This window comes from Crotalus tigris, unplaced genomic scaffold, assembly GCF_016545835.1.
Source record: "Crotalus tigris isolate CLP2741 ecotype Arizona unplaced genomic scaffold, ASM1654583v1 scf7180000017975.10810073628:1450386, whole genome shotgun sequence".
NCBI classification, from domain to species: Eukaryota; Metazoa; Chordata; class Lepidosauria; order Squamata; family Viperidae; genus Crotalus; species Crotalus tigris.
The window spans coordinates 71,061-93,649 of NW_024096754.1; the positions used below are offsets into that span (position 1 = coordinate 71,061).

At 48.2% G+C, this 22,589-nt stretch overlaps 1 protein-coding gene across 4 annotated transcripts in view; it reads right to left on the reverse strand.

The window, feature by feature from the left end:
- Positions 1-22,589, reverse strand: part of FLNC (filamin C) — a 95,887-nt gene that overhangs the window by 45,692 nt on the left and 27,606 nt on the right. For 2 of the 4 annotated variants that reach the window (XM_039345698.1, XM_039345699.1), the window contains exons 2-15: positions 19,686-19,934; positions 16,475-16,572; positions 15,063-15,213; positions 13,907-14,025; positions 12,319-12,396; positions 11,664-11,826; positions 10,448-10,648; positions 6,668-6,790; positions 4,531-4,668; positions 3,500-3,626; positions 2,769-2,905; positions 2,330-2,523; positions 2,100-2,213; positions 160-303 (exon numbers count right to left, since the gene is read on the reverse strand). In XM_039345698.1, the coding sequence (XP_039201632.1) occupies positions 160-303; positions 2,100-2,213; positions 2,330-2,523; positions 2,769-2,905; positions 3,500-3,626; positions 4,531-4,668; positions 6,668-6,790; positions 10,448-10,648; positions 11,664-11,826; positions 12,319-12,396; positions 13,907-14,025; positions 15,063-15,213; positions 16,475-16,572; positions 19,686-19,934 (2,036 nt within the window). The remainder of the gene's footprint in view (positions 1-159; positions 304-2,099; positions 2,214-2,329; positions 2,524-2,768; positions 2,906-3,499; positions 3,627-4,530; positions 4,669-6,667; positions 6,791-10,447; positions 10,649-11,663; positions 11,827-12,318; positions 12,397-13,906; positions 14,026-15,062; positions 15,214-16,474; positions 16,573-19,685; positions 19,935-22,589) is intronic. The other 2 variants (XM_039345700.1, XM_039345701.1) reach the window with 1 other exon arrangement.

Here is a 22,589-nt window from a genome sequence, read left to right on the forward strand (position 1 = left end):
TTGGGCGGAGATCCTCCCGTCTCTAAGCTCCAGCAGATTGGCCTGGGATCTCCCACTTGTCCATGCATGGGTTGACACTCCTCCCTGCTCCCCAAAGGGCCATCAACAGAAGATGGCCAAGAACCCCCCAACAGGCTTCTCCACTCCAGAGTCACTCACCCGGAATGGACTCTTGGGGACGTTCACGCCTCCCCAGCTGATGATGAGGGTGTGCTTGATGGCCTTGGTGGGGACGTAGACACAGGAGAAGGTCCCGTTGCCATTGTCCTTGACTTTGACGTCAATGGGAACGCCTTCGGCATCCTAGAAAGAGACGTACCTTGGGTGAAAACCAACTCCTAAGTTACTCCTGGATGGTTAAAGGAGTTCTTCAGCGCATCCTGAAGCTCCTGAGTAGAGGTGACTTCATTGCCCAGGTTGAAGTGTCACTACTTCAGGACACTAGGAGAGATCCTGAGCTGCCTTCTTCAAGCCAGTTTGGTCTAGTAGAGGGGTCTTCCAACTTGGCCCTTTTATGACTTGTGGACTTCAACTCCCAGAATTCCTCAGCCAGGCAGGAATTCTGGGAGTTGAAGTCCACAAGTCATAAAAGGGTCAAGTTTGAAGACCCCTGGTCTAGTAGTTCAGGCACCAGGCTACAAACTGGGAGATGGTGAGTTCTAGTCCCACCTTTGGCCTGAAAGCTGACTGAGTGACTTTGAGCCAATAACCAGGAAACTAGTGAGTTCTAGTCCCACCTTAGGCATGGAAGCCAGCTGGGTGACTATGGGCCAATCACCAGGTGAATGGGACTTCTAGTCCTATTTAGGCATGAAAGCCAGCTGGGTGATTTTGGGCCAGTCAGCTCAGCCCACCTCATAGTACTGTTATTGTAGGGGAAAATGAGAGGAGGAAGGAGTATGAGATATGTTCCCCACTTTGAGTTGCTTATAAAAATAATACACTCCGAATGTAAATATATAACAAAATAATAAAAAATAAAATAAAATAGAGTAGAATAATGAATAAAGTAAAATAAAATAACAAAGTAAAATAAAGTAAAATATTAATAAAATAAAATACTAAACTAAATAAATAAAATAAAGTAAAATAAAATAAAATAATAAAATAAAAGTAAAGTAAAATAACAAAAATAAAATAAAATAAAAATAAAATAAGATAAAGTAAAATAAAAAAATAAAATAAAATAAAATAATAGTAAAGTAAAATGTAAAGTAAAATAAAATATATAAAATAAAATAAAATAAAATAATAAAATATAAAATAAAACAAAACAAAACAAAATAAAATAAAAATAAAATAAAATAATATAAAATAAAACAAAACAAAATAAAATAAAATAAAATAATAAAGTAAAATAACAAAAATAAAATAAAATAAAAATAAAATAAAATAAAATAAAATAATAAAATAATAAAATAATAAAATAATAAAATAAAATAAAACAAAACAAAATAAATAAATAATAAATAAATAAATAATAATAATAATAATAAAGTAAAATAACAAAAATAAAATAAAGTAAAGTAAAATAAAATAAAAAAATAAAATAAAATAATAGTAAAGTAATGTAAAGTAAAATAAAATAAATAAAATAAAATAAAACAAAACTAAACTAAACTAAAATAATAAAATAAAATATAAAATAAAATAAAACAAAATAAAATACAATAAATAATAAATAAATAAAATAATAATAATAAAGTAAAATAACAAAAAAATAAAATTAAAATAAAATAAAATAAAATAAAACTAAACTAAAATAATAAAATAATATAATATAAAATAAAATAAAACAAAATAAAATACAATAAAATAATAATAAATAAATAAAATAATAATAATAAAGTAAAATAACAAAAAAAATAAAATTAAAATAAAATAAAGTAAAATAAAATAATAAAATAAAATAATAGTAAAGTAAAATAATGTAAAGTAAAATAAAATAAATAAAATAAAATAATAATAAAATAAATAAAATAAAGTAATAATAAAGTAAAATAATACACTAAAATAAATAAAATAAAACATAAAATAAACAAAACAAAACAATAAACAAGGCTTCAAGGCCTCCAGCCTGGGATCCCTCCTCGCCTTACCTGAGCGTAGATCTTGAGTGCTGCTTTCCCGGCTCCTCGGGCATCGATGGTGAACTCGGCCGGTTTGTTCACAATGCAGCCCACCGGCTCCAGCCCGGGACCGAAGGCCTTGACCTGGACGGGGTGGGATGGGGACCAGCCTCAGCCAAGCAACCCAACAGCGCTTGGACCCCCCCCCCTCGCCACCCCCACCACCCCAGGATGGCGCCCGGGAGCCCGGAGAGGCTGACCTTCTCGGGAAAGTACTCGTTGGTGGCCGGCAGGATGTGGGCGATGAAGGGGCTGTCCTTGATGTCCTCGTCGTCGCATATCACGTGCACGGCATACTCGCCCGGCTCGGTCGGCCAGTATCGCACGTCGCACGAACCGTCTCCTTTGTCGTCACACTCGATCTTGGCCTGCGAGGGGCCCTCGATGGAGAATCCTGGGAAGATAATGAGGAAAGAGGGAGGGTGGGGGGGTCACCCTTTAGACCAGAACTGGCCATGAAGCAACCTAGAACTGAGGAGAAATTTCCTGACAGTTAGAATAATGAACCAGTGGAACAACTGGCCACCGGAAGTTGTCAATGCTCCAACGCTAAAAACTGGACAACCCTTTGTCTGAAATGTTACACAGGGTTTCCTGCCCGAGCCGGGGGTCGGACGAGAAGATGCGAGCGTTACGTACCTAGCGTACCCACTTCGGTGCCAATCGCCTCCACAACAAAGTCAGCGGACTTGCCCACCATGCCTGTTTCTAGGCCGGGGCCCCAAGCCCGGACCTTCTGCAGCCCAGCTTCAGGGGCCACCTGCACTTCAAAGGGACTGAGAAAGAAGAAAGGAAGAGTTGGATCAGGTTTTGGCACCCGAGCATAACCTGTGGAACTCACTGCCACTAGAATAGAGTTTCTCAACTTCGGCAGCCTTAGGACGAGTGGACTTTGACTCCCACAATTCTTTTGCTAGCCTGAGGAAATTCTGGAAGCCGAAGTCCACCTGTCTCAAAATGGTCAAGGTGGAGAGAAACACCAGCCCGGAGAATGAAAACACGCTGTATCTGGGTGCACACGTTATGTTAAACCCAGCTTATTAAAAATGACAGTTTGTCAAACCAAGTAGACCCGGTTTGGGCCAGATCCTCTTTAGCGGGAAAGGTGGATAGCCATTTTGTGGGAGCTGGTCCACCAGTTCTTACCCTAATCAGGGGGCCAGACTAGATGACCTCTAAGCTCCCTTCCAACTCAGGGACATTTGAGGAACATTGCACTAGAGACAGTGTAAGTCTGGGCTTCAATTGTGTGGTTGTGGTTCTCCTTGGGCGTTTTTTTGACCCCATACCCTTCACAGATACTCCTGGCTGGAGGGTCTTAAACAGCCAAGTTCCTCCCACCCCATATCTGCCCTTGCAGAGTGGCCTACCTCCTAGGAATGGCGTGACCGCCCCAGGTAATCGACACCACATACTTTCCAGGCACTTTGGGGTAATATTCACACTCATAAACCCCGTCACCGATCTCTCGTACCTTCACCGGTTCCTCCGTTCCTTCTGGGGTGAAAAAACAACAACAACTTTGTACCACAAACAAGCAAGCGTTCCTTTTTGAAGCATTGATAAGCAAGGAAAGAAGACCACTGGGAGATCCCTAGTGGAGGATCGAGCTTCTGCGTCTTTGTAGCCACTTATGAAAGCAGCGGTACCTCTCTTTTTTTTTTTCAGTTTAAAAAAAGATGTGGCTTTATACTTCCAGACAATAATTCGATTACAGATAGTCCAGGACAAGAAGCAACAGGTGGAAACTAATCAAGGAGAGAAGCAACCTAGAACTAAGGAGAAATTTCCTGACAGTGAGAACAATTAACCAGTGGAACTACCTGCCACCAGAAGCAGTGAATGTTCCAACACTGGAAGTTTTTAAGAAGAGACTGGACAGCCATTTGTCTGAAATAGTATAGGTATATAAGGTTTCCTGCCTGAGCAGGGGGTTGGACTAGATGACCTCCAAGGTCCCTTCCAACTCTGATTCTATTCTATTCTATTCTATTCCACTCCATTATTCTATTCTATTTTCTATTCTATTCTATTCCATATTTTCTATTCTATTCTATTCTATTCTATTCTATTCTATTCTATTCTATTCTATTTCATTCCATTCCATTCTATACTATTTTATTCTATTTTCTATTATTTTCTATTTTCTATTCTATTCTCCAAAGCCCCTGAAGGCAGGACAAGAAGCAACCTAGAACTAAGGAGAAACTTCCTGACAGGGAGAACAATTAACCAGTGGAACCACCTGCCTCCAGAAGCGGTGAATACAACTGGACGTTTTGAAGAAGAGACTGGACAGCCCTTTGTCCGAAATGGTATAGGGTTGCCTGCCTGAGCAGGGGGTTGGACTAGATGACCTCCAAGGTCCCTTCTCAGGGCGGAAAAAAAAAATTGAACTTACTTGGTCCCTTGAGGGCCACCTTGAGGTCGCCGGTGCCGGCTCCTTTGGTGTAAACCTTGAAGTCCGCCACCTCCTTGACGCGGACCCCCTTCGGCTGGAGACCCCGACCCACGGCCCGGCAGGCATTGGGGCTGCAGGCTGTGAAAGGGAGAAAAAGCATCTCTCAGAGGCACGAGGAGAAAAAGACGCCGGACCGCCAGAGGGCGGTGGGGAAGGCCCAGCACCGCAGAGAGACTTGGGCGATCCAAAGCGAGATTCGCACCCAGGGCCGAGGAGCAGGTTCCCCCCCCCTCCCCCCATGAACCCATGCACCCCACCTGATACACAAGCAACCTCAGCAGACAGAGGGCGCAGAGGGAGGGGGGCAAAAGGGAAATGTGGTCAGGAAAAAAAAAAGGGGACTTTCTAACCGTTTTTTCCCCCACAATCGTTGCAGCATCCCTATGGGATCAAAATCCGGACGCTGGGCAACTGACTCATACTTATGACGGTCGCAGTGTCCCAGGGTCACGTGATTCCCTTTTGGGACCTTCTGATAAGCAAAGTCAATGGGGGGGGGGTGGAAGCCGGATTCACAACAACTGGAGTGATTCAGTCAACAAGTGGAGCAAAAAGAGGGAGGGAGGGAGGAAGAAATGGAAGGAAGGGGGAAGGGAAGGGAGAATGAGAGGGAGGGGAAGACAGGGAAGAAGGAAAGAAGGGAGGAGGGAGGGAAGAAGAGGAGAGGAAGGAAGGAAGGGAGGGAGGGAGGGAGGGAGGGAGGGAGGCGGAGAGAGGGAAGGAAGGAAGGTGGAGGGAGGGAGGGAGGGAGGGAAGGAAGGAAGACGGAGGGAGGAAAGGAAGGAAGGGGGAAGGAAGGAAGGAAGATAAGGAAGGGAAAAGGGAGGGGAGAGGGAGGGGAAGGGAGGGAGGGAAGAAGGAAAGAAGGGAGAAGGAAGAAGGGGAGGGAGGGAAGGAAGGAAGGCGGAGGGAGGGAGGGAAGGAAGGAAGGAGGGGGAGAGGAAGAGAGGGGAGATGGAGGAGAAGGGAGGGAAGGAGAGAAGAAGGGGAGAGGGAGGGAAGAAGGGGAGAGGAAGGGAAGAAAGGAAGGAAGGCAGAGGGAGGGAGGGAGGGAGGGAGGAAGATAAGGAAGGGAAAAGGGAGGGGAAGGGAAAAGGGAGGGAAGAAGGAAAGAAGGGAGAAGGAAGAAGGGGAGGGAGGGAAGGAAGGAAGGCGGAGGGAGGGAGGGAGGGAGGGAAGGGAGGGGGAAGGGGAAGGGAGGGGAGATGGAGGAGAAGGGAGGGAAGGAGGAAAGAAGGGAGGAGGGAGGGAAGAAAGGGAGAGGAAGGAAGGAAGGAAGGAAGGAAGGAAGGAAGGAAGGAAGGAAGGAAGGAAGGAAGGAAGGAAGGAAGGAAGGAAGGTGGAGAGTGGGAGGAAGGAAGGAAGGAACATAAGGAAGGAAGAGGGAAGGGAGAGAAGGAGGAAAGGGGAGGAAGGAGGGAAGAAAGGGAGAGGAAGGAAAGAAGATAAGGAAGGAAGGAAAGAGACAGAGGAAGGATTTTTTCAGCCCCCCCAAAAGAGGGAAAGAGAGTAAGGGAAAGTTACGATTGGATTAGCAATTATTGATGATGAAAGAATGGCTGACAGGTGAGAAAGAAAAACAGAGGGGGGGGGAGATTTAATGAGCCCAGGGTGGGCAAAGCAGGCCCAAGGAGCTAGCCCTGGCCAGACCCCTTCCATCATCCCCAGGGCTCTGCCAAAAAGTTAGGGGGTCTGCATCCCACCCAATTGGGAGGGGGGGGTCTCTGCTCATGCAACAGCCATGCAGGGCACGAAGCCACCTCACCAGGCAGGAGCGCCACACAGCATGCAGGGAAACCCCTCTTGTTGTGCGGCACCCTTAAGCAGGCCGTGGGAGTTGTAGCCCACCCAGCTTCGACGGAGGGGCGCCCGGATCGCGCAGACATCTCCCCCACCCCTCTAAGCTCTGCCAGGGAAGCCTCCGTTGACACCACCGGCCGACTTTTGCAACTAACCCTGGTTCACCATCCTGGCTGCCAAACCCGGGAAGTGCCGGAACGAAACCAGGATCCCCCGGAACCTCACCCATGCCATGCTCTCGTTGGATCGACCCATGCCGGGCAAGAGCGCTACTAACTTGGTTTACGCGGCTTGGGCAGAGTGGGGGGTGGCATTTTCTTGGCATCAGCGGGCGGGGTACAGACGGACTGAGGGATGATCTGAATGGGGGAGACGCCGGGCGGGGGGGCGGGAGGCGGTGCTGCGGAAGCCGGAGGGAAGAGAGAAGGGTTACTAAGGAGGGGGGGAGAGAGATGGGGTGGACCCCAGGGGGGACAAGGAAGCCGAGAGGGAATCGTGGGCAGAATTTGGGGAGCCGAGAACCGAGACCCCCTCAAAGGCAGCAAGGATCAGCCTGAAGGGGAGACACTGGTGTCTGGCCTCAGTTTGCCCATCTGTGAAATGGGAAAGGGCTGCATAGAATAGCGTTCCCCAAGCTTTCCAGCAGGGAGGGAGGGAGAGGGAACGTTTACGTGCGTGTGGCAGATGAGCGTGCACGCAGTTCCATTTGCACAAGTGGTGGGCACACGCACACGCACGTCACAAAAATGATGCTATGTGAGTACACTCGCACGCTATTCGTGTGAGTGGAACTGCGTGCTTGTGGTCACTCACGTGTCACTTCCACAGCCTGGTTCCGAACAGGCCACGGCCCGCTATAGTGGGCCACGGCCCAAGGATTGGGACCCCTAGCATACGAGAGTCCATTCAGCTGATTCTAAGCTTAAACCTGGGGTTGCCTCTGAGCATATTTAGAGGGCTTTTCTTCACCTAGGCCAGCGGTAGGCAACCTTGGCTCTTTTAGGACTCGTGGACTTCAACTCCCAGAATTCCTGAGCCAGCATGGGGGAACTATGGCTCCCTCATGACTCGTGGACTTCAACTCCCAGAATTCCTGAGCCAGCATGGCTCAGCTTGGAAACTCTCCCTTTCTCCTCAGCATGGCTGGCTCAGGAATTATGGGAGTTGAAGTCCACAAGTCATGAGGGGGCCATAGTTCCCCCATGCTGGCTCAGGAATTCTGGGAGTTGAAGTCCACCAGTCATAAAAGAGCCAAGGTTGCCTAACCCTGCCCCAGCCAGCCAGGAATTCTGGGAGTTGAAGTCCACGAATCATCTGAAGTAACCTGCTCCAGATTTTTTTTTTCGAACTTTTTGCTACGTGACCCTCTTACATGAGAAACGGATTTTATACCCACGCAAACACACAAACGGAGATTTTCCACCGGACTTCCAAGGAAGAACGGTGATCTGCTTCACCTACAGGAAGTCCTTGACTTACGACCTCAATGGAAACCTGCCCTTTGCTAAGTGACTCTGGCTTCTCTCTTGACTTTGCTCGTCCGAAGGTCGCAAAAGGGGAATCACGTGACCCGGCAACCGTCGTAAGTATGAATCAGTGGCCAAGCATTTGAATTTTGATCACGTGACCACGAGGAGGCTGCAAACGGTCGTCAGCGTGAAAAACGGTCATGGGTCCCTTTTTTTTCAGCACTGTTGTAACTTGGGGCCATCACTAAATGAACTGTCGTAAGTCGAGGACTGCCTGTATTTGGGGAAAATGTTGCAAACGGTAGAAAGGGAGGTGAGAAAACAGCTCTGCTGGCTGTGTGGAATGCACCCCAAGCTGTTTCCGGAGGAAAGTTTAGGAAATCTAGGAAAAATATTTCTGTGCAGGGTGGGGCTGCACGGTGCAGGAAGCCCAGATGTGTCAGCGGTTCCTGTTTTTCCCTGCAGAAAAGCCGGGGATGGTGGTCAGCGCCCAGGTCAGCTCTCCAGCCCTGAGGAAGCTGGAGGGAGCAGCCAAGCAGAGGCAAAATTGCTACCTGGCTTGGACCACAAAGACCAAAAACCTTGTGGCTGGGGACGAAGGTTGCTGAAGTCCGTCATTTGGGCACCGCGGACAGGGATGGCAGAATGGAATCGGAAGGGGGTGACCTGAGTACAGGTCGCCCCTGAATTAAAACAGTTCATTTAGGGACCGTTCAAAGTGACAACGGTGCTGGAAAAAAGCAATTTACGACTGTTTTTCACACTTAACGACCGTCGCAGCCTCTCTGTGGTCACGTGATCAAAATTCGGACGCTTGGCAATTGCCTCGTATTTATGACGGTCGCAGCATCCCGAAGGTCCTGTGATTCCCCTTTTGTGACCTCTCGACCAGTAAAGTCAATGGGGGAAGCCAGATTCACTTAACAAACGTGTGACTCACTTAACAACCGCAGGGATTCACTTAACAGCCGTGGCGAGACACGTCATCAAATGGGGCAATACTCACTTAACAAATGTCCTCACTTAGCGACAGAATTGTGGGGCTCCATTGCGGTCGTAAGGCGAGGCATTTCCTGTATTCCTGCACAAATTCACTTTGCAGGTCCACAGACACACACACACATACACACACACACACACACACACACACACACAGCTTTTTTTAAAAAAATTCTCTGACTCGGTATATCTCAAGCTCGACAACCCAACGACGTGTGGACTTCAACTCCCAGAATTCCCCAGCCAGCTTCCCCACCCTGAGCTACAAACATACTCCTTTATCAGTCAGACGGGTTCCCATCATGCTAGGCCAGGGGTAGGCAACCTTGGCTCTTTTATGACTGGTGGACTTCCAACTCCCAGAATTCCTGAGTCAGCCACGCTGAAGGGAAAGGGAGAGGTTTCCAAGCTGAGCCAGGCTGGCTCAGGAATTCTGGGAGTTGAAGTCCACAAGTCATGAGGGAGGCCATAGTTCCCCCATGCTGGCTGAGGGATTCTGGGCGTTGAAGTCCACCAGTCATGAGGGGGCCATAGTTCCCCCATGCTGCCTCAGGAATTCTGGGAGTTGAAGTCCACGAGTCATGAGGGGGCCATAGTTCCCCCATGCTGTCTCAGGAATTCTGGGAGTTGAAGTCCACGAATCATGAGGGGGCCATAGTTCCCCCATACTGGCTCAGGAATTCTGGGAGCTGAAGTCCACGAGTCATAAAGTAGCCTAGGCCAGGCCAGAGGTAGGCAACCTGGGCTCTTTTATGACTGGTGGACTTCAACTCCCAGAATTCCTGAGCCAGCCATGCTGAAGGGAAAGGGAGAGGTTTCCATGCTGGCTCAGGAATTCTGGGAGTTGAAGTCCAGAGTCAGAAAAGAGCCAGGGTTGCCTACCCCTGGTCTAGAAGGCTTACCACTTACAACAGGAGGACTTAGGTCAGGGGTAGGCAACCCTGGCTCTTTTCTGACTCTGGACTTCAACTCCCAGAATTCCTGAACCAACATGGAAACCTCTTCCTTGTTTTTCCTGTGAAGACCTTTCACTTCTCCTCCAAGAAGCTTCCTCAGCTCTGACTGGAAGGTGGGGAATGGGAGGATTTATACTTCTTGCAGACAGCTGGTCATTTGCCTTCTTTGAGAGGATCGTTGAAGCCACCTGGAGGTTTTGCCTGTGTTCTCGGGGTCACCCGAGGGGTGCAAACGGGTGTGAAGCCTCCTTGGAGCTGTTGAATCCACACTCGTGTTACACCTTCTCCCCAAACAAAGCAGAGAGTCTTCCTCACAAACCACAACCCTGTGAGGTAGATTTCGCCCAGAGGCATCAACCGGATCACTTTGGCCACCGGAGTCAGCCCCCCCCCCCATTGGGACCGGGATTTGAAACCAGAACATCTGGAGATCTTCTAACGGCCACTTCTAACCCTCTCTTGCTTGGATAAGCTTTGCCGGGCATCTCGGGGGGGGGCGTGTTTAGTGGTCAGGAGGTCATTAGAGATGGCAAACAAGCATGGCGGGGGGGGGGTGTCAGTGGGAATTAAAAAGGAGACAGAAGGGAGGAAGAGGGAACCCCAAAAGAGCTGGGGAGCGGGGGGGGGTCTTACCTTCTGCCACGTTGACCGTGAAAGGGCTTTTGGGAATCTGAGTCCCCGCAAAGGTGACGTAGATGACGTGGGGACCCTCCAGGACAGGCCGATAAGTGCAGCGGAAAATATTGTCCCCTTTGTCTTCCAAGACCACTTCCACCGTGTCCCGACGTCCCTGGGGGTCCACGATCACCACCCCCACGTCACCGGCTCCGGCCCCTGCAGATGGAAGACCCCCGTTAGTTGCCTGGGTGGCTTACGAAAGTCTTTGGATCCCCAAAAAATATAAATAGAATAGAATAGAAAATAGGGAATAGAATAGAATAGAATAGAATAGAATAGAATAGAATAGAATAGAATAGAATAGAATAGAATAGAAAATAGGGAATAGAATAGAATAGAATAGAATAGTAAAATATAGAATAAAATAGAATAAAATATAGAATGGAATTGAATAATAAAATATAGAATAGAATAGAATAGAATAGAATAGAATAGAATAGAATAGAATAGAATAGAATAGAATAGAATAGAATAGAATAGAAAATAGGGAACAGAATAGAATAGAATAGTAAAATATAGAATAAAATAGAATAAAATATAGAATAGAATTGAATAATAAAATATAGAATAGAATAGAATAGAATAGAATAGAATAGAATAGAATAATAAAATATAAAACAGAACAGAACAGCACAGAACAAACCAGAATAGAATGAGTTGGAAGGGATCTTGAAGGTCATCTAGTCCAACCCCCTGCTCAGGAGGGAAACCCTGTACCATTTCAGACACACAGTTGTCCAGTCTCTTCTTAAAAACTTCCAATGTTGGAGCACCCACAAATATACATAGGCAATCCTCGACTTATAATCACAAGTGAGGCCAGACTTTCCATTGCTAAGCAAGGAAGCGGTTAAATAAATCGGACCTGGGTTTGCGACCATTTTTGTCACGGTCATTAAGCGAATCACTGCAGTGGTTCGGAGAATCGGGGGGGGGAGGATTCGTCAAGCAAGCCCAGCTTCCCTTATTGACTTTTCTGGTCGGAAGCCATCTGGGAAGGTTGCAAAGGACGCTGTGACGGTTATAAGTGTGAGGACTGGTCATTAGTGGCTTTTTTTTTCAGTGTGGTTGTCACTTCAAACAGTCACTAAGCAAGTGAGTGTAAGTCGGGGACTACCTGTAATAGGCATAACAATATGCCCTACTACCCGATTTAACCCCCCCTCCTTACCTGCGGTGTAGATGTCGAAGTAAGTAGGTTTGTTGGCCACGTTTCCCACAGGCTCCAGGCCCGGTCCACGGGCCGTCACCTTGCTAGCGTCCCCAAGCGCCATCCCGACATTGACTTCGAAGGGGCTCCGGTCAATATTTTGCCCCGCAAAGAGGACAGTGACCTGGATGGAAGAAATGGGAGGGGGGGAAATCAGGAGAAATTGGACAAGCCAGCAAAACAGTGAGAAACTGACTTGGACTTTCCCGGTTGCAAAGTTGTAAGCCAAAAAAGGAAAACCACATTTACAAGTCACCCTGGGGCTTACGAGCGTCCTGGAGCCTGCCCCATCACGGCCGTTAAGTCGCGTCGGCCGTAAATCAGGTCACCCAGGTGGCTGACCTGATTTTGATGACCTTTTCTCCGGCGGTCGTTAAGCAGATTGCCGCGGCTATTAAAGTGAACCCATGGTTCTCGACGGGCTGGTTTGGCTCGTAAGGGCAAAAAACCCGTCACAAGTCACTTTTTTCGGTGTCGTTGTAAATTTGAACGGTCACTTTGTGGGTCGGGGACGCCCTGTGCTTTTCTTATGGTCTGCATTTTTTAAGGGGGAGGTGGGTCCGCAGAGGTCACCCCACCACCCCACCCCAGGACGAGGGAACGGTCATCATCTCACCTTGTGCAAGCCGGCCACCTTGGGCACGTAGGAGACGGAATAGGTGCGATTCTTGTCGTTGTTGGCAACCACCTTGGCCTGGGGGAGAGAAAGAGAGGGGAGGGGGCTTTACCCAGGCGTGCCAGCGGCTGGTGGCCACAGCTGACACCTGACACTCAGCACAACCTCCGGATCTCTCCCGCCCTTCGCCCAGATGCCAGCAGAGTCGCGGCCCAGGCGGCTGTCTCCCTCGCCCTGCGGTGTCAGCTGGAGCAGCTGAGGATCTCAAAACCGGCCTGGCAGGGCGGGGGGGAGGATGATGGGCCCTTCCCCTGGGCATGGTGGGCAGGGGGAATCGGTCGTGTCCCTTGGGGCAGGGGGAAGAGAGAAGAAGGGAAAGACGGGGGTCTTTTGAGTGTCAGAACAATCAGTCAGCGGAATGGCTGGCCACCAGAAGTCGTGGGTGCTCCATCGCTGGAGGTTTTTAAGGGGAGACTGGACAGCCACTTGTCTGGAAGGGTATAGGTTCCCCTGCTTGAGTAGGGGGTCAGACTAGAAGACCTCCAAGATCCATTCCAACTCTGTTCTTCGGTAAGGGTCTCCTGCTCTTGGAGGGGGTTGGACTAGAAGACCTCTGAGGTCCTTTCCGTTATTCTGTTATTCAGGGTGTCTCCTGCCAGCCGGCCCAGGGCAGCTTCCGTCTCTCGCAGCCCTTTGGGGGAAAGTGGTGGATTGGTTTAAAGCCCCTTTTATTTATTTCAGACCCAAAGATGAGACTTCTGCACAGGGCAGGAGGCAAAAGAGAGACCTCCAAGGAAATGGGGTGGGCTGTGAGCAGAATAACAGAATAACAGTATTACAGAATAAGAGAATAACAGAATAAAAGAATAACAGAATGATAGAATAAAAGAATGACAGAATGACAGAATAAGAGAATAAGAGTGTGACAGAATGACAGAATAAGAGAATGACAGAATAAAAGAATAACAGAATGACAGAATAAGAGAATAAGAGTGTGACAGAATGACAGAATAAGAGAATGACAGAATAAAAGAATGACAGAATAAAAGAATAACAGAATAAGAGAATGACAGAATGACAGAATAAGAGAATAAGAATGACAGAATAACAGAATGACAGAATAAGAGTGTGATAGAATGACAGAATAAGAGAATGACAGAATAAGAGAATAAGAGAATGACAGAATAAAAGAATAACAGAATGACAGAATAAGAGAATAAGAGTATGACAGAATGACAGAATAAGAGAATGACAGAATAAGAGAATGACAGAATAACAGAATAACAGCGTTGGAAGGGACCTTGAGGTCTTCTAGTCCAACCCCTTCAAGCAGGAGTCCCTATACCATTTCAGACAAATGGTTGTCCAATTTCTTCTTGAGAAACCTCCAGCGATGGAGCACCCACAACTTCTGGTGGCAAGTCGTTCCACTGGTTAATTGTCCTTCCCAGGCTTGGAGAGGGATTAGCAGGGGTCAGACTCCCTGGCTGGGCAGACGCTAAAGGGCCAATTGGGGAGGGGGCTGGGGAAGTTGAGGCTAGCCGGCCTGCCTGGGGCACACTCCGGGCACTGGGGGGGGGCGGCATACTTCTTCCGTGTGTCCCTCGGGGTCTTCGATGTACACCAGAACTTCTCCCAAGCCAGCCTCAAGGGTCTCCACTGTGAAATGGGCTGGTTTTAGCACCGTGTTTCCGTGGGGTTCGATACCTGGGCAAAGGGGAGACAGGTTGACCAGGTGAGTGAAGGGCAGCCTTGGCTCCATAAGAGGGGGGGAGGGAGGGGGGAAGGGAAGAAGGAGAAGGAAGGGGAGGGGGGAAGAAGGAGAAAGAGCAGGAGAAGGGGAAATGGAGAAGAAGGAGGAGAAGGCATGGGAGCAGGAGAAGAAGGGGGAAGGGAAGCAGGAAAGGGAGAGGAAGAAGAAGGGGAAAGGAAAGGAAGGCAAAAGAGGGGGAAAGGAGAAAGAGGAAGGAAAAGGGAAACAAGAAAGGAAGAGAAGGGGAACGGAAGCAGGAAAGAGGAGGACGGGAAGTGGAAGTGGAAGGGAAGAGAAGGGAAAGGAAGGGAAGTGGAAGTGGAAGGGAAGTAGAAGTGGAAGTGAAAGGGAAGGGAAAGGAAGGGAAGAGAAAGGAAGTGAAAGGGAATGGAAGGGAAGTGAAAGGGAAAGGAAGGGAAAGGGAAGTGGAAGTGAAAGGGAAGGGAAAGAAAGGAAAGGAAGGGAAGTGGAAGTGAAAGGGAAAGGAAGGGAAAGGGAAGTGGAAGTGAAAGGGAAGGGAAAGAAAGGAAAGGAAAGGAAGGGAAGTGGAAGTGGAAGGGAAAGGAAGGAAAGGAAAGGAAAGGAAGTGAAAGGGAATGGAAGGGAGGGAAGGGAAGGAAGGGAAAGAAAGGGAAGGGAAGGGGAAGGAAAGGAAGGGAAAGGGAAGGGGAAGTGAAAGGGAAGTTAAAGGGAAGGGAAAGGAAGGAAAGGAAAGGAAGAGAAGGGTAGTGAAAGGGAAGGGAAAGGAAAGGAAGGGAAAGGGAATGGAAGGGAAGGGGATGGAACGGAAGGGAAAGAAAGGGGAGGGGAGGGGAGGGAAAGGAAGGGAAGACTGGAATGTGGAGCTTGACTCGCTGACTTGCTAAAATAGCAAGATTGGCTGAGCCAACAAGGAGAGACACGGAGGGGGCAACTATTCCCTCATTACTTGGCCTTCCCCAACTCCGGGACCCTCGGCCCCACTTTCTCTGCCCCCCGGAGCACTGCTTACCGGGCCCATAGGCCTTGGCCTTCTTGGGGTTGACTTGCTTGGAGTGCAAGGGGGCTCCGGGTTTGAGTTTAGCCTTGGGGAACTGAGACAGGTAAGTCATGACCGAGTGCTCGTCCACGTTGGGGTCCACAATCTCCTCGGGGGCAATCACCTGCAAAGAGAAACACAAATCGATTGGGGGGAATTCGGAGTGGGCACCCCGATTTTTTTTTCCCAGAAAGCACGATATGGTTAGCTGAGAAGCTGAACCTGATGGATTTCCGCCTGCCCCTTGCAAAGTTCCAATGGGGGGGGGGGCACTGCCTGCAGACGGGCTCTGGCGGTTCCTCCCCGCCCTGCTGCTTTTCTTTTTTTTAAATAAAGTTTTATTTTTTTTAACAGAATTCAATAGTAATCATTCAGCAAAAGCGTGTTGTCTGAGTATCTTCCTCACTAATACAAATTAAATTCCTAACCCCTAAATCTTTTCTCTAACCCAGGGGTCATCAAACTTGGCCCCTTTGATGATTTGTGGACTTCAACTCCCAGAATTCCTCAGCCAGCCTCCATTTTGTTTCTTAGATTTAAGACAGGGGTCTTCCAACTTGGCCCCTTTGATGACTTGTGGACTTCAACTCCCAGAATTCCTCAGCCAGACTCCATTTTGTTTCCTAGATTTAAGACAGGGGTCTTCCAACTTGGCCCTTTGATGACTTGTGGACTTCAACTCCCAGAATTCCTCAGCCAGCCTCCATTTTGTTTCTTAGATTTAAGACAGGGGTCTTCCAACTTGGCCCTTTGATGACTTGTGGACTTCAACTCCCAGAATTCCTCAGCCAGCCTCCATTTTGTTTCCTAGATTTAAGACAGGGGTCTTCCGACTTGGCCCTTTGATGACTTGTGGACTTCAACTCCCAGAATTCCTCAGCCAGCCTCCATTTTGTTTCTTAGATTTAAGACAGGGGTCTTCCAACTTGGCCCTTTGATGACTTGTGGACTTCAACTCCCAGAATTCCTCAGCCAGCCTCCATTTTGTTTCTTAGATTTAAGACAGGGGTCTTCCAACTTGGCCCTTTGATGACTTGTGGACTTCAACTCCCAGAATTCCTCAGCCAGGCACGTGTGCCTGGCTGAGGAATTCTGGGAGTTGAAGTCCACAAGTCATCAAAGGGCCAAGTTGGAAAACCCCTGCTCTAACCATTGATAAAATAGATCCCAAGTTTAAAAATATTCTGTTTCTTCTTTTTTGTTCATCCTTAAAGTAAGTCTGTCCATTTCCTGCACAGCCTAGTATTGTTTTTAAATATTTCTTCTTCTGGTGGTGCTTCTTCGTCCCTGCTGGTTTTTCCAAGGAGATTCCTCTTCCCGGTGCCAGAACCTTCTGCCCCCCCCTGCCCCCCCAGCTCCCCCCACCCCAATCTTCCAGGGGTTACCTGAGGGACCCCCAGCCAGTCGTCAGCTTGCTGCATGGCTTCGCGGGCATTTTCCACCGGCTGCCTGGGGTCCCACGTCTCCCAGTCTGGGCACAGGCCTGGAAGGGAAAGCAAAGAGGGGGTCAGAGGGGGCACCAACACCGCCCTCCCATATCGTCTGGGAAGGGTCCAACTGGGGTGCCTTCTGCAAGGATGCAGAAGTTGGGTGCGTGTGAGAGAACCAATAGGGATTAGGTTCTGGGTTCAACTCCAGATGCAGCCCTTTGATATTGGCTGACTGGGGATCGGTCCTTCTCTCTCAGCACAGCCTACCCTACAGGGTCGTTGTTCAGGACAAAAGCCGGGAGGTGAGAGGGCTGGAGGAAATGTAGGCCGCACCCCTGAGTCGATAAACAGCCGGATGCAAGAGGGAAATTTGGTTAGGTTCTCCCACTGGTTGATTAAGTGAGCTCCTTCTTTGGGGAAGGATGGCAGAGGAAAGGGAAGGAGAAAGGGAAAGGGAAGAGGAAGAGGAAGGGAGGAGAGGAGAGAGGGAGGGAGGGAAGAGAGAAGGAAGGGAGGAAGATAAGGAAGGAAGGAGACAGAAAGAGTGAGAAGTGAGAAAGTAACAGTGAAGAGAGAGTGAGAAACAAAAGAAAGATAGGAAGGAAGGAAGGAAGGAAGGAAGGAAGGAAGGAAGGAAGGAAGGAAGGAAGGAAGGAAAAGAAAGAAAAGGAGGGAGAGAAGGAGGGAGGGAGGGAGGGAGGAAGAAAAAAGAAAGAAAGAGAGAGAGAGAAAGAGAGAGGAAGAAAGAAAGAAAGAAAGAAAGAAAGAAAGAAAGAAAGAAAGAAAGAAAGAAAGAAAGAGGAAGGGAAGGAAAGGAAAGGAAAGGAAAGGAAAGGGGAGGGAAGAAAGAAAGAAAGAAAGAAAGAAAGAAAGAAAGAAAGAAAGAAAGAAAGAAAGAAAGAAGTAGGGAGGGAGGGAAGGAGGGAGGGAGGAAGGAAGGAAGGAAGGAGAGTTTTCCTCCTCTCCAACATAGGAATGATGATAATGCCTCTGAACATGGGCAGAGTGCCAATCTCTTACTCCAAAATCCAGCCGGCTGATTCACAGCTCTGAGATCAGGACGGGGGTGGGGGGTGGGGGGGAGGCTCCTTTGTGTGAACCAACAAATTGCCCCGTCCTCCTGAAGTCTCAATTGGAGTGGGGAGACACGGCTTGTAAAGAAAAAAAAAGAGGGGTACACTTTCTGAACCCCCAAGGACCCCTCCTGGCTGGAAGGTGAAGAAAAGCCGGCAAACTAGCTCCATTTTAGCCAGGGTCTCCAGGCACCCCCCCCATCCCTCATCCCCAATCCAGGGAGGCCTCTGAGTATGTCCAAATTGGGCCAGCTTTCCAAATTCGTATTTGTGTGTGTGTGTGTGTGTGTGTGTGTGTGTGTGTGTGTGTGTGTGTGCCCCTGTGTGCACAAATCCTCCCCGGCTATAAATCTGCTTCCAGATTGTTTAAGTTGCAAAGGGCAGGGACAGGTCCTCGCCAGCTAAGTCGGCCACCCATGGAGCCCCAGGGGGAAGGAAGGAAGGAAGGAAGGAAGGAAGGAAGGAAGGAAGGAAGGAAGGAAGGAGAAAGAGGTCAAAAAAGTCAAGATGGCCCCTGGCTCTGTGCAATTAAAGCCCATCTCACCATTTAAAATTCAGGGTTTTGAACTAGTTGAAGAGAGGTGGACTTCAACTCCCAGAATTCCCCAACCAGCACAGCTGGCTGGGGAATTCTGGGAGTTGAAGTCCACCCCTCTTAAAGTTGTCAAGAGTGAAAAACAGCCATTTAAATCATCTCAGCCGTGGCTACCCACAGACCTCAAAGTCAGCAAATTCCAGAGCGGGATATGTAAATCCTTGCCTGGATGTGTAGAGAAAAATATCCCCCCCCCCCATTTTTTTTTTTTAAATCTCCCTGGGCTGAGTTTCAGTCAGTGCCGTTCTAACGTCACCGGAGAAGCATCCGGTCCCTTCCAGCATTTTCCACCCAATGGGATTTTATAAGCTTCCATTAAATTCATTTCTTATCAATTTTCTCCCTCCCCCCCTAAGCTAAGAAAGGGCTGACATCTTTGTTAAAAGCACTGATTGATTTTCGTTAGGGTGTGTGTGTGTGTGTGTGTGTTTGTCTGTCTATCTATCTATATCTATATCTATATCTATATCTCTCTAGATATCTAGATAAAGATATATAGATTGGATATATAGATATAGATATGTTTGTGCGTTTTAATTTAATAGTCATTAATATTTTAATAGTCATTAATATTTTAATATTTATATATTAAAGGAAGGGAGGAAGGAAGGAAGGAAAGAAGGAAGGAAGGAAGGAGAAAAAGAGGGAGGGAGGAGAATAGAGAGAGGAAGGAAGAAAAGGGAGAGAGGAAGGGAGGAGAAATAGAGGGAGGGAGGGAGGGAGGGAGGAAGGGAGGGAGAAAGGAAGGAAAGAAGGGAGGAAGGAAGGAAGGAAGGAAGGAAGGAAGGAAGGAAGGAAGGAAGGAAGGAAGGAAGGAAGGAAGGAAGGAAGGAGAAGGGGTGGAAGGGTACATGGATGGCTTGATTAATGGATGGATGGATGGATGATAAGAAAGAAAAGGCAGGATGGATGGAAGGAAGGAAGGAAGGAAGGAAGGAAGGAAGGAAGGGGAAAAAGAGGGAGGGAGAAAGAAAAATAGAGTAGAGAGAGGAAGGAAGAAGAGGAAGAGAGGAAGGAAGAAGAAATAGAGAAGAAGGAAGGAAGGAAGGAGGAATGGAAGGGTGCAGGGATGGATGGATTGATGGTTGGCTGGCTGGATGATAAGAAAGGAAGGGCGGGCGGGAGGGAGGGAGGGAGGGAGGGGGGATGGAGGGAAGGAGAGAAGGAAGGAAGGATGACAAGATGGATGGATGGATATATCATTTCGGGCTAAATAGATTGTAAACCTATCCAGATATGATCAACTAGTGCAGTGTTTCCCAAACTTGACAATTTTAAGGCATGTGGACTTCAACTCCCAGAATTCCACAGCCAGCGTTGCTGGCTGTGGAATTCTGGGAGTTGAAGTCCACATGCCTTAAAATTGCCAAGTTTGGGAAACACTGCACTAGTCAATGACTCATTCCATCCACCTGCAGGGCATCAGGTCCAGTGCTTCTCCCTCCCCTCCCCCCCCAATCCACTCTGGCACCCCCCCCACACACACACACAGGCTCACCCGGGGCGCAGTTGTCCACCAGGGCTCCCAAGGCCTTGCCGTCCTGCCAGTCGCGGTTGAAGTTGGTGATGGGCAGCTGCGGCACCTTGTTCTGGATCCAGCCCAGGAGACGCTGCTTGGGCGTCTGCTTTTTGGCGTCTTCCTCGTCCTCATCCTCCCACATGGGCATGGAGATGGAGTAGTGCAGGATGAGGGTCCAGATCAGCCCCAGGATCAGCTTCAGGTTCCCGTCCACGATGGCTTTGCTGTCTGCAGGGCAGAAACGGGAGGGGGGAACCGGTGAGGCCCTTCCCAGAATGCAGCGCCCAGTTTTGGTCCCCCCATGACACAAGAAAGGTTGAGGTTTTGGGGAAAAGGGCAGAGAAGAGCAACAAGGGTGATCAAAGGCCTGGAGACAGAAACATACGAAGAAAGGTGGGTGGAATTGGGTAGGGCCAGTTTAGGGAAAAGAAGGACTGGGGGGGGGGCTTGATATTTGAGAGGCTGCCACAAAGAAGGGGGGGGGGACAACTTATTTACCAAAGCACCAGAGACAGATGGACAGACAGACAGACATTGACAGATATAGATGATATATAGAAAATAATAGATAGATGGACGGACAGACAGATGATAGATAGATAGATAGATAGATAGATAGATAGATAGATAGATAGATAGATAGATAGATAGATAGATAGTAGATGATTATGATAGATAGATAGATAGATAGATAGATAGATAGATAGATAGATAGATAGATAGATAGATATACAGTAGATGATGATGATGATAGATAGATGATAAGATAGATAGATAGATATACAGTAGATGATAATGATGATAGATAGATAGATAAATATACAGTAGATGATAGATATAGATAGATAGATAGATAGATAGATAGATAGACAGTAGATGATGATGATGATAGATAGAAAGAAAGAAAGATAGATAGATAGATAGATAGATAGATAGATAGATAGATAGATAAGATAGATAGATATTGATGATAGATAGGTAGACAGATAGACAGACAGACAGACAGATGATAGATAGATAGATAGATAGATAGATAGATAGATAGACAGACAGATGATAGATAGATAGATAGATAGATAGATAGATAGATAGATAGATAGATGATAAGATAGCTAGATAGCTAGCTAGCTAGCTAGCTAAGACAGACAGACAGACAGAAGATAGATAGATAGATATAGATATGATAGATGCTATATAGAAGATAATAGACAGACAGATGACAAAGATGATATATAGGTGATTATTATGGATAGATAGATGATAGCTAGAGATAGATAGACAGACAGATAGACGGACAGATGGACGGATGGACTGACAGACTGACGGACAGATGATAGAGACAGACAGACAGACTGGGCTTTTCCACAATACGACATTTTGAACTCCCAAATTTAGTCTAAAACCAGGATCACCCCCTGAAAGACCCAAAGCCCACAGTTGGCACCAGGCTTGTTTTCTCAAAACAAAACAAAACAAAATGGGGGGGGGGTGAGGAGGGCAGAGGAAGGAAGGGGTCAATCTTTCCACCCGTCCCCCTGAAGCGTGCAAACACTCCCCATCCTTCACAGGCACAAACTTCACCAGGGGAAAAAAGCAGCCCTTGAAACGTCCAGTGGAACGTCCACTGGATCAAGGCCAGGCGGGAAACAGGCTACCAGATGTTTGCATCAGCCCCTGCACAAGCTATACCCCTCCCTCCCAATCAGATGCCTCTCAGGATGCCAGGAGGGGGCACACACACACACCAGGGGGAGCAGAAGAGCATCTCCTGACCCCAGACCCTTCCCCATTTCCCAACCAATTGCAGCCACTCTCTCCTCTCTCCCCTCAGAACCAGCCCTTGGGGAGGGGACGGGGACCACCCAGCAATGCAAGAAAGGTGTGGATGCTTGATGGGGTTAAAGGTCTTGCTGCAGGATGTCAGCTGCTCCAGTTAAAACTGCCTTTTGCAATTGACCGAGGGGGATTTTGTTAATGCCGATACTATGAATACGGTGGCTTGAAGAGTCAGCCAGATGTTTAGACTGGATTTGACATTTTTGTCCCCCTCTGGAGTCCTTCCCAAAGACCAGGGAGAGCCAGATGTGGATGTTGGATGGGATTCAAGCTCTCCTCGCAAGATGTAAGCTTTTCTAAGTCAACCTGCCTTTTGCAATTGACAGATGGGGATTTTTGTCAACGCCGATGGGGCTCAAGCGGAGCTCCAGATGTTTCGGGATTGTACCCAAGCCGCCTAAGATTATTGGTGCCACCTTTGCTTTCTTTGGCCACTTATATTATCCTCATCACCACCTCTAACCTAGCAACCTTCGATTACAGGTATTAAACCTCAACTTACAATCCCAACTGGGCCCAAAAGTTTCTGTTACTAAGCCAGACAGTCGTTAAGCGGGTTTTGCCCCACGTTACGGCCTTTCGCAACCGTCGTATATACACACCAGTTGCCAATTTTGATCACGTGGCCATCGGGGCCGCTGCCGCCATGGTAAGCGTGCAAAACGGCCGTGAGTCCCTTTTTTTCCAGTGCCGTTGTAAGTTCGAACGGTCGCTAAGCGGACTGTGGTAACGCCGAGGACTCCCTGCGGACCGTGGTAACGCCGAGGACTCCCTGCGGACCGTGGTAACGCCGAGGACTCCCCGCGACGTCCTTTAGCTGCATTTGCAGCCTGAGTGCGCGGCGGCAGCAGCACGCTCCCCAATCGCGCAACGATTGCAAGATTTGGCTTCCTTGCCAAAAATCGTCTCCTCTCCCACCCACATCCTGGCCCGGGACAGCTGCGAGGCCTGGACGCCTCCGAGGGTGAGGAAAGGTGGCCGGATCGGAGCGTCTGGCTTGGGGGCCCCGCAGGACGGAGCAAAGAGAGCAGGTGTCGGTCTGGCGTT